This window comes from Mixophyes fleayi, chromosome 2 (genome assembly GCF_038048845.1).
Source record: "Mixophyes fleayi isolate aMixFle1 chromosome 2, aMixFle1.hap1, whole genome shotgun sequence".
Lineage (NCBI taxonomy): Eukaryota > Metazoa > Chordata > Amphibia > Anura > Limnodynastidae > Mixophyes > Mixophyes fleayi.
The window spans coordinates 145,452,117-145,464,374 of NC_134403.1; the positions used below are offsets into that span (position 1 = coordinate 145,452,117).

The 12,258-nt window shown below is 37.9% G+C and overlaps 1 protein-coding gene across 1 annotated transcript in view; it reads right to left on the bottom strand.

Annotated features, from left to right (window-relative positions):
• Positions 1 to 3,702: 3,702 nt before the first annotated feature.
• LONRF2 (LON peptidase N-terminal domain and ring finger 2) overlaps positions 3,703 to 12,258 on the bottom strand; it is a 62,025-nt gene continuing 53,469 nt past the window's right edge. Inside the window, exons 11-13 of the mRNA XM_075200164.1 lie at positions 10,222 to 10,384; positions 7,717 to 7,866; positions 3,703 to 6,743 (exon numbers count right to left, since the gene is read on the bottom strand). Coding sequence (XP_075056265.1) covers positions 6,585 to 6,743; positions 7,717 to 7,866; positions 10,222 to 10,384 — 472 coding nt within the window. The 3' untranslated portion in view covers positions 3,703 to 6,584. The remainder of the gene's footprint in view (positions 6,744 to 7,716; positions 7,867 to 10,221; positions 10,385 to 12,258) is intronic.

Consider the following 12,258-nt stretch of genomic DNA (forward strand, 5'->3'; position numbering starts at 1 on the left):
TTAATTGTTGTCAGACCTGCATGTGCAAAACACTTTATACAATCCACCCACAGAAAGTCTGATTAAGTGTTAGTGACTTAGTGTTATTCTAGTTCATTGTGCGCATGTTGATAAGGTTGGTACATAACTAGAACCAGTTACTCACACATAATTATGGAAATATTGATTCCCCTAATGTAAGCTCTGTGCACCTTTTGTGGTGTTTAAGAAAACACAAACCGATACACCTGTACTTGTGATTTCAGCCAAATGTGGTCATTTTAACAAAACAAGAAACCAGAGTAAACTTTTAAGTTAAAATGAAGTCCATAAAAAAATAGCGAAATAAATAAAGTTATATCCTGAACGAGCTCAGCAATCCTGTCAGTGTGAACTTAGTCCTACGGCAATGCTGCATAGGTTCTTTGTTTGAAGAGTTCATGCAATTGTTAGAAAGTTCTACTGGATTGTTATATAGAATGTTTTTTTCTTATTATGAGCAATATGTATTGACTATGACTATCCTTATAAAAAAAATCCAGTTATGCCTCCTGCTTGTGATATATCTGCGTCACTTCAATGACATTTATTTCCTAGGAAAATGAGCTTTCTAAAAACAGCTCAGTGTCAGATCGATGCAGCCACCTGAACTTGTCTGGAGGAACTGACACAGCACAAGACACTTTATTACAGCTGGCTATGCTAAGGTACAGGATGTCTTGCCTCAAAGACCTGTGAAGTCACACTCCTAAATATAGTGTGCAACATACGAGTGGCTGGTACTTTACTATATTAGTTTTAAACGAAGTCCAGGCTGGCGAGTTTTTGATTTTGGTATATTTTTATAACACAATAAAACTGCATGTGATGGTGTTATTTGAAATAGAGCCACAAAGCGTTATTTACGAATATGGCTCAGAGGTGCAAATCTGCACTAAAACAATACTTACAATTAGTTATTTGCTGTTATTGCTTATTCTACCAATTTAACTTGCAAGCAGGGCCCTCTAACCTCTCTGTTGCTGTAACACTGTGTATGTTCCCATTTTAAAATAAATCTATACTGTACAGATAAAAGCTAATGGCTGATTGGTTACCACAGATTTTCACCTTTGTGCAATGTTACTAAACCATACTTGTCTACTCTCCCGGAGGAAGGTTACATAACTTGGCACTTATGTACAATCATGGCCAAAAGTTTTGAGAATAACACAAGTATTGGTTTTCACAAAGTTTGCTGCTTCAGTGTTTTTAGATCTTTTTGTCAGATGTTGCTATGGTATACTGAAGTAAAATTACAAGCATTGCATAAGTGTCAATGTAATTGTCAATAAAAGCCTTTAAGTTTATGCAAAGAATCAATATTTGCAGTGTTGACCCTTATTGTTAAAGACCTCTGCAATTCGCCCTGGCATGCTGTCAATCGACTTCTGAGTTACATACTGACTGATGGCCGCCTATTCTTGCCTAATCAGTGCTTGGAGTTTGTCAGAATTTGAGAGTTTTTGTTTGTCCACCCACCTCTTGAGGATTGACCACAAGTTCTCAATGGGATTAAGGTCTGGGGAGTTTCCTGGCCATGGACCCAAAATTTCAATGTTTTGATTCCCAAGCTACTTAATTATCACTTATGCCTTATGGCAAGGTGCTCCATCACGCTGGAAAAGGCATTGTTCGTCTCCAAATTGTTCTTTGATGGTTGGGAGAAGTTGCTCTTGGAGGATGTTTTGGTACCAATCTTTATTCATGGCTGTGTTCTTAGGCAAAATTGTGAGTGAGCCCACTCCCTTGGCTGAGAGGCAACCCCACACATGAATGGTCTCAGAATGCTTTACTGTTGGCATGACACAGGACTGATGGTAGCGCTAACCTTTCCTTCTACGGACAAGCGTTTTTTTCAGATGCCCCAAACAATCTAAAAGAGGATTCATCAGTGAAAATGACTTTACCCCAATCCTCAGCAGTCCAATCCCTGTACCTTTTGCAGAATATCAGATTGTTCCTGATGTTTTCCTGGAAAGAAGTGGCTTCTTTGCTGGCCTTCTTGGCATCAGGCCATCCTCCAAGTCTTCGCCTCACTCGGCATGCAGATGCACTCACACACACCTGCCTGCTGCCATTCCTGAGCAAGCTCTGCACTTGTGGTGCCCCGATCCCACAGCTGAATCAACTTTAGGAGAAGGTCCTGACGCTTGCTTGACTTTCTTGAGCGTCCTGAAGCCTTCTTCACTATTGAACCTCTCTCCTTGAAGTTCTTGATGAACTGATAAATGGTTGATTTAGGTGCAATCTTACTAGCAGCAATATCCTTACCTGTGAAGCCCTTTTTGTGCAAAGCAATGATGACTGCACATGTTTCTTTACAGGTAACCATGGTTAAAAGAGTAAGGACAATGATTGCAAGCACCACCCTCCTTTTAAAGCTTCCAGTCTGTTATTTTAACTCAATCAGCATGACAGAGTGACCTCCAGCCTTGTCCTCGTCAACACACTCACCTGTGTTAACTAGAGAATCACTGACCTGATGTCAGCTGGTCCTTTTGTGGCAGAGTTAAAATGCAGTGGAAATGTTGTTTTTATGATAAAGTTCATTGTCATGGCAAAGATGGACATTAATTGCAATTTATCTGATCACTCTTAATGACATTCTGTGCAAATTGCCATCATAAAAACTGAGGTAGCAGACTTTGTGAAAAATAATATTTGTGTCATTCTCAAAACTTTTGGCCATAACTGTACTAATTAATTTTGATGTAATTTAGGAGGTGGTAATACTGTTCAATGACCGACAGCTGAACTAGTATGCATGAGAATGAAGCTTATAAAATACCATACCTAATGACATCTCTAACACAAAGGGGTATTATTTACTATGGAGCGGTTCCATAGAACCGCCCACTACCGGTGCTTTGAAGCCATTTTTTTTCCAAACAAAACCTGATGATCTTTGTCTTTAATAAAAGTCCCGTTTTAAAAAATGGCTTAAAAGCACCGGTAATGGGCAGTTCTATGGAGCTGCCGCATAGTAAATATTCCCCGAAGTGTTCAGTTTAACATACACAATTATCCCCATGACTTCATTCCTTTTACAGACCACATTTACCCCACTCTGCCACAAACAGACAGTATATCGATAAAAGACAGTATATATTATATAATAAAAGAGTAAAAAAAAAAAAAAAAAAAAAAAGAACCATCAAGATATGTTCTAAACATAATTTCCATGCATTTTTTTTATATATATATATATATATATATATATATAAAAAAATCTGTAAAAGAACAAGACCGCAGGCCGAGCACTTGTATAAAGGTGAGAGAAATTGAAGGTGATGTCTAAAATCTGTGATAATTTACAGTATGCAGTGAATTATTCCTTCTAATGAACAAGAGGTTCCTAATGAATACTGAAGTGATGACATCAAACTTCACAGATTTATACATATATTATATATGTCAGAATCACTTGTATATTCTAACAACATTTTTTTGTTACAATGTGCCTCCTCTTTTAGTATGTTGGGTAATAGCTTCATTTGTAGAATGTAGTTGTCAAATATTCTACAGCTGAAGAACTTTACCAGATAACCTTTCTCTAACGGTAGACAACATGCTAAAGTCAATGAGCATTATAATAAACTAAAGGTATACATTCAAGGTATGTGTAATTTTACACAATATATAAAACAGTATTTTTTTTAAAAAAACAGTTTCCATAAAGTCTCATCTTCGGCTGGTATTTTATTCATATTCTACTGCTTTAATAAACAAATGCTTGCATACTTCGATTCCACTTATTCCTGCAATCAGTAAAACATAATGTTGAAAAACAAAACAAACAAACACATTCAAACTGCACTAAAGACACAATATTATTTAAATGACAATTGACTTTGTAATAATATTGCCACAGAATCTCTCCCATAATATTAAGTGTTACAATATTTTGCTACTGATCTCATTTAAAGTCGCTATTGTTTAAGGCAGTCTTTTTCCCTTGTTAATTTAAGATGATCTTCTAGTCTTTTGGGCTGTAAATTCACAACACATGTATGCATAAATGACAATGGCTTCTCCTTTGCCACATTCTAAGCATGCAGCATGGAAGACATGTAGATATGATCAGAGTACTACAACACAGACATTGCTTAACAGTGAGAATTGCAGTAGTTAACATCCACAAGATGTGGATTACCTTGTGAGTGTGAACAATTGGTTGCAGTAAGAGTGTCCATTTACTCAAACCCTGAAGGAAGTACAACCAATCAGAATGCATGCAGTCCTGTGAGTTTACTGCTCCTCTCTCTGAACGTATGGCTTAATACAGTGTGTATATCTTTCCTACAGACATGGACGGAGGCTTAAACATCTTTGGCGCAGGCACAAAGTTTTTGTAAAATGCTGGTTTTGAGAAAGTACTTGACGATTTTTCATTTCTATTATAACATAATATTATCTTTACTAAAAAGCTATTCAATATCTAGAAGAAGAAGAAAATGAACACCAAAAGGCTTAATTTATAACATGGAGTAAGACAAAAATGCACTTTAAACCAGAACAATTATTAAGCTTTCATTGGTCTAGTCAAAGTTAATGTAGGAAATATCTGAATAATTGCTCTGGATTGCAGTACAATGTGGTGTACATATAAAGGGAATGTCAACCTTTGAGGGTTATTACAGTAGTGATAGGGCAACATATATTTTTCAGAGGAATCCCATGTGGCCCTTCGTCCACCCATTACCTTTGTAGAAAATAATCAGATCGCAGCAGCATCAAGTGTTAACCTAATGCAAGCAGCATGTTAGGGTTTCCCAAACCCAGTCCTCAGGGCTCCCCAACAGTGCAGGTTTTCCATATCTCCTTGCTGGAGCACAGGTGTATTCATTACTGACTGACACATTGTAACAGATCCACAGGTGGTCCTAATTAGGTCACATGTGATCCGGAAAACCTGCACTGTTGGGGAGCCCTGAGGACTGGGTTTGGGAAACCCTAGGTTAACCCATGGCTGGCTTGTTATTCTGGTGAGAAGCCATCACCATCTACAGCCTAATCTGCTATGTAGACTGAGTGAATGGACTGGCACTCACTCTGACAGTCACACTGGTCAAAAGGGACACAAGCGGCACCTGGGCTGTTATCCAAGACAGTTTCACGAAATCCACCTTGCCCCCCTATTAGTAGGTTGGCATGAGAGCCCACCATTAGTGAGATACAGCTGCCCCTTGTTCTTTACATGCATACAGTAGCTGAGTGGAGAGTATGCAGAGATCCTGAATGTTAGATATCCAGGATCTCTCTAGTCAGCTAAACAGTACGAAACGGGGGCATTTGTATGTTGCCAAGGACAGAGATACCATTGGATTAGAGGGGATTGTGAAAAATACCCTCAAAGTGATCATCCCCTTTCAGAGGAGAGAGAGATCAAACACATAACTAACAGTATTAATATACCCAGCTGTCATATTTGGAAGAGATTTGTTTAACAAATAAAGTACCAAAAAAAAAGGCAAACAATGGCCCTCTCCTACCCGTAACATTCATTACTAGATATTGATGAGCGCGAAGTTGTTATTATCGGCTACATTAGCGATTGTTACATCTTTATTCTTAGATGGCAAAATAGTGAAAATGGGAACCTGGAATTGAGCAAGTTCATGACAACACATGTATTGTTGCTTTAGGCAGATGCTGCCACTTTTATTTTGTATTGCTTTGAGTACTTATCTGCTGCACAATAAAATTGATAGTACTTTCTAGCAGAATGAAAAGAGGACACTCCCAATGGTAAAGGGATTCCCTCAATAAGCTTGTTTGCCATTATGCACTCAATAAACAGACTGTTCCAATTTGTGCAACATCCCTGTGTTTCCCAATATGTTACTAGACGGAATGTATAATAAAATTAGATTCAAAGTAGCATGAGACAAAGTATCCTTAGATATGTGGATCTCCAACAACGCATTTATGTTGCATAAATCCTATTAATATGACGTATTTTCTATTTACTTTATATACTCCATATTTATAGCAATTATAAAAGGATGCACTTGGAGTGTAACAGATGCCTGATCAAAAATTGCTAGTATATAAACAATGGCTTTATGACATAATCTAACAAAATAAAAGCCGTTTATAGGAGCACAGTCCTAAGTCCTGTATTTAGATATGTACATGGTTCTTGCATGGCTGAACACTGTTCAGTTGCAGTAAACAAATAATTGTTTGATCTCTCCCACCTCTGCTTCTAAACACACATATCAGACATGTATGATTGTGTCAGCAAAAGGCACTGCAGGTGATTGGTTACCAGCAAACTATCTTTCCTTATGCTAGATGATTTGATGGTAATAAAGCACCTGTAGAGAGCCTGGAGATGAGACATAAGCCAGGTAGAAATGTTGTTCATTCATTGACACTGCATGGTATTTTCACAGAAAGAGATAAAACGCCAAGAAAATTAAAGTCAAAAAAGTGTCTGTAAGTGCAGAGAAAAAGTCTTTTCTTAAAAAACAAAACAAAAGACACAATGCTCTTCCCCCACTTCCACAAAAATGTAACAATAACAATTTAGAAGTCACACCCCCAGAGGGAAACCTCTGTCATCTGGGTCTTTTACGGGTGACAAATAATAAGACACGTCTGATGGCGTGTAGGCGATCTTTCAAGGATGTCATCGCCAGGATTGTTAGCTGAGCTTTGTTTTCTAGCGGCAGCACTGCCAGCATCCACCAACACCAGGTAGGACCACTTGAATTAGTCTAAAAGAGGAAAGAAAAAAGCATACATTTGCAGATTTAAACTTAATGCCACTTTATAAGCCAATTCCAAACATGCAACACAGAGTACACTTACAGATAAATGAACGGATTACTAGAACATGTAAATCTAAGCCTACACTGAACGGAGAGTCAGGATTTAGAAGCATGGGGTGTGCTTTGAGGGTGTGTTCATGGATCAGACAAAAATAATATCTACTTTTCCAGAATATCTAGTACATTCAAAACTTAGAAAACTAGTTCAAAAACTATTGTCCTATAACTAGAATAAAAATATATGAGAAAGTTGCCCGAATGACACCCAAAACACCTCTGTTAGTTTCAGCCAATCAACAAAGATTATATTGAATTCTCTCAAAATACAGGCGAGACCACTGGTAGTCTGTAGGCCAAGGTCAGCCTACCATCCAAGCTTGTAATGCACAACTGAACCATTGTATAGATTGCATTGCTGGATTATTGAGTTTTGCTGATGAGAATTATAGTGTTTTATGTATGTCTGGTGAGTATGCATCTGGATCAGACAAGAGCTCTATGTATCAATCTCTGGTTGCACTAGTGTGTGCGATCTTGTTACCAACCATACTGAGCAGGGGGAAGCACATTGACCAGTTCTTTTTGTAAAACTTTAGGTGAGGAATAAAGGCTTGGGGTTGTTTTAATAGTGGTCTGGAGAATATATGGGACAGGTATATAGAGGACATTAATAATATGCTGACTGGAGCACAAGCAGGAAGGACAGGAGACATTTGACTTGCGTTAGTTTATATACTGCAGAGGGACACTTGATTAATGACATCTGTTGGACACATAAAAGTTATAATGCAGTTAATATGGAGGTTGCTAGCATGGGGCAGCCACTATGAAGTGGTGCTTTACAGAACCCAGCTTACCTGCAAACTCAACACAAAAAACTGTGGCACACGGCATAGTGTAGTTAACACTGTGTACTGACCTGTGGATCTGAGTCTTTGCTTGGCATAGGCCCAAAATGATTAAGGATTTGTGTTTTCAAATTATCCTTAAGAGAGGTAAACCAGGCCAAGGCTTGGTCATATACAGAATTGTGTAAAAGGAGAAGCTCTTCATAGTCTAGGCCTTCCACCTGCGAGCAAAATGGAAGATCAGTAACAAATTAATGAAACACTGATACATGAAAATAAAAAGGCAGTAAAGGGGAGGTACACATGGGAAAGTTGTGTTCATAACATAAAACTATGATTTGTATACAATTTGTTTTTTTCATTGTCCTGGTGATATCGTCACCAACATAAATGATCTGCCTACTTGGTTTATGTCATCAATCTAGATAGGTCACTGTCTCATCTACCTGATCGTGCCCATCACTGTGATCTTCTAGTGGGTAGATACATTTAGATTGATTTATTCCACATCATCAATTGAAAAGAGGGTGGGGCTTGTAAAATATAGATAGGTCGAAAAAAAAAAAAAAATGGAAACACTAAACAAGTTGAAAGCAAGGACGTCCACAGAGGTGTGGTTCATATGTTAATAAGCAAATAATAACCGAGCATGGAGAGGGTCATAGACACAAATACTGGACTGCCCCGGTTACCTATAATTCTAGGTAGCACTGCCTGAAGAGAAGATCGTGACTTTAAAAGAGAGGCAATTGCTGGTGTGCATGTGACCGAGACTGACCAAGACTAGCTAATATTTTTTGAGAAACAAGGTCTAAGGTGCATGGAACGCTGAGGGGAAAACATAATCGGCATAAGATAATAGTGGGGGAATAGCCTACTCCATGATTGTGATATCCATGCATTAATTAGAAATGCAAGACAAAATAAGCAACTGCAGAAAAAATGACTGCAAACTTTCTACAACAATCTCCTCTATTACACCAATTTGGGATAACCAAGATTTCCTTTCGAATCCTTAACACCTTCCAGTTTAAGCACTGGATTCAGGCCAGTATAAAAGTTATTTACGATCTTAATGTACACAACAGTTGGGTCTCTGGATGATATTCACCGGAAATTCCACCCGTTAAGATCCCTGTTCTTTGAATTTTTTCAAATTAGGTATTTTCTTACCCCCCCTTCACCTACAGATTCTTTAAGGGATCTAACCCCATTTGAAACAATCTTCCTAAAGACCCCCATAAGGAAAGGTCTAATCTCTTTGATTTACAATCTGCTCATAGAGGTTTCCTGTGACTCTTGGGGTCAACCAGAGGGAATGGGAGATGGATCTTGGACGACCACCTGATGAATTCTGTTGGGAGGAGATCGGAGAAGGAATAGCTACTAGTTCAAGATGGACAAGAATAAAAGAGATGGTGTATAAGAGATACTAAATATGATTAACTAAATTAACCAAAATGTTCCCGTTGTCTGATCAGTATTGATGGCGGAACTGTGGCTATAGGGGCACCTTCCTTCATATATGGTGGACTTGCTCCCGCATCAAACTGTTCTGGAATAGAGTACACTCTAGATATGAGTTGTTCACATTTTGAGTTAATAATAAAGACCTCTGGACATTTCTGCACTCCCTACCCCTACAAGACCTGAGTTCCCAAACTATGAAATTTATAGATTATATTCTTGCTGCTGCTGAAGCTCAAATAACCAAATATTGGAAACAATAAATACCCCACCCCCCTTTCCCCGACTTTCAATCTCTGCCTTTAAAAACTTAATCTGGCACATTGCATATATGGGGAGCATTACATATTACTTATGCTCCAAACAGCTTAAATTTGATGCCAAATGAGCCCCTTGGTACCTTCAGAGAAAGCTATTCTAGGTGACATGTGCCGAGAGTGCCAACTCCTCTCTGAGGCATCCGTGAGTATCTTATCATTTGGATATTCCAGAACCCGTCTCTGGGACCTCCGCACACTTTTCACAGTATAAGATGCATACTTTCCAGATATGTAAGTTACCCTGCCTTTGTTTTGTTTTTTTCTTGATGTTTTGGAACTATTAGATCTCTTTCTGCTATTATTTTATTGTTCGTACAGAACCTCAGCGTTCACTCTGTTTTGCACCTGTCTCTAGATACTCCCCTCCCTTCCTCTCCCAGTTACTTTAAAAAATATATAATACATAACACTGAGGAAACAATTCTGTTGTTACAACTTGTTCACTGTTGTATTGTATCTATCAGTTTCTTCATTAAACAAAGGTAAAAAAAAAATTGTAAAAATAATAATATTGCAGTTACAGTACTTTATGTAGTCTCTCTAAATGTGTTACTAACCACGGCTGCAGATTTTATAATCTATTAGAAAGCAAATCTTTTCTCTCCGTCCTATTGTCTGTCAAGTTCGTAGTCAGCAGACAGATTTCCAATTGGCTGAGGAGCACGACACTGACGCTATCCACATGTTATTGCTTTCTCTCAACCCAACAAAGCATTTATAGAATATCCTGGAGACAATGGTTTCCACCATCAACCAGCTATCAGTTGAGTGACAATCTTGTGGAATTACCTTTTTGTCTTCCAAATATTCAATGTTTGCAGTATTGTAACCATCTCGCTGTCCATGGCTCAAAACCTTGAACCTACTCAGGCCAATGGTATCAACCACTGAACGGCCATCTGGGAAAAACTTCACATCCCTCACTTGCAACATACAGCCATAGTCCGCAAACCTGAAAGAACAGCAAAAAAACATGTAGAACTGTCAAACATTATAAACATTTACTGAATATGCAATCCTATATGTGGCTAAAATACTATTTATATAATAATTGCAGATGTTTTTTAATTTAAATATTTTTTCATTGACTTGTTCTAAAAATCATTGGGGTTTTAGGACAGATGCAGTAACATTTAAGATTTAGAATTAAAGATGTTCATTCATTTGACCTAAAATAAGAGATGATCTTCTTGGTCCTAACAAGTAGTTTTTAGACAAATAACCTAACAATTCAACTTGTTCATGTCCTTATTTAATACACAGACCACATTTGTTGTCTTTAACAAAAAAAAAAAAATCTATGTAAAGAAGATAATTTGACTAAAATATAATAATCAACGAGATGACTGCCTAGATTTTGTGGGTCCCTTTCCCCAAACAAGAGGTGAATCACTGCAATAGCCATACATGTACCTCCCTTTACATGTTATTGAGCTCTAAAGATCCTGTATGTACAAGTATGGCTATAGGTCAAATTACTGTAGGAATATAGGTCATTCTAAAAAGGTTCTCAAACATTCTGTGACCACTGCATGACCAATATATATTATACTGTTCATTCAATGCTAGAGTGACATAGTATAGAGGTCCTGGATCGATTATGCCAAATGCATGTACTTCCAGATAAGAATTTTTTGTAATATGGAGTAATATGTCTAAAAAAGGTACAGTGTGCCTGATTGGGAGGTAATTCAGACTGTACGAAGATCAAGGGGTATATTTACTAAACTGCGGGTTTGAAAAAGTGGAGATGTTGCCTATAGCAACCAATCAGATTCTATCTGTCATTTTGTAGAATGTACTAAACAAATGATAACTAGGGGCCTGATCCATTAAGGATCTTAACTTAAGAAACTTCTTATTTCAGTCTCCTGGACAAAACCATGTTACAATGCAAGGGGTGCAAATTAGCATTCTGTTTTGCACATAAGTTAAATACTGCCTGTTTTTTCATGTAGCACACAAATACTTGATAGCTTATTTGTACACTGAAATTTAAAGTTGATATTTGAATTTAAAGAATGCTAATTTGTACCCCTTGCATTGTAACATGGTTTTGTCCAGGAGACTGAAATAAGAAGTTTCTCAAGTTAAGATCCTTAATGAATCAGGCCCTAGAATATGATTGGTTGCATTAGGCAACATCTCCACTTTTTCAAACCCACAGTTTAGTAAATATACCCCCCAAGAGTTGGGATATTCTTCCCTTAACAGCCACAACCAAGATCGGGTGAGACCATTCCTAAAATTTTCTGATATCACTGAAGAACATTTTGACAATTACATTCAGGTGGGTCATGTTCGAATTATCTACACATTAGCACTTTGGTGCAGAATAGGAAGCACCAACAGTTTACTAAAGATATCTCTTACTGTGGGAGTGAGCTGGCCACTCACTTAGGATACCTACACTGCTTTTATACGAGACTTTATTCAGTCTCGCATATGGACATGCGTTTTTTTTTTTGCAGTATACAGATCACAATATGAGCCCTCATTAAAATCTAAATTATTCTCCGATTTTAAATTGGTTTTGTTTTATCATACCGTGAAGTCATATATGGACATCATTTGAGAAGCATGCAATTGATTTTATTTGAGACTATTCATTGATATTTTAAAAATTGTATGTTTTATACAGTGGCGAATCCAGGAGGGGGGGGAGGGGGCATGATCGGGGCAATCATCCCCCCCTAACAGCACAAACTTAACTTTAAATTGCTCCAAGCCACCGCTGATCAAAACAGGGAAGGGGTGAGGCCAATCGTGGCAGGGGCAGGGCAACCGGTGACAGCCAATCAAAAACAAGGAGGGGCGTAATTATGC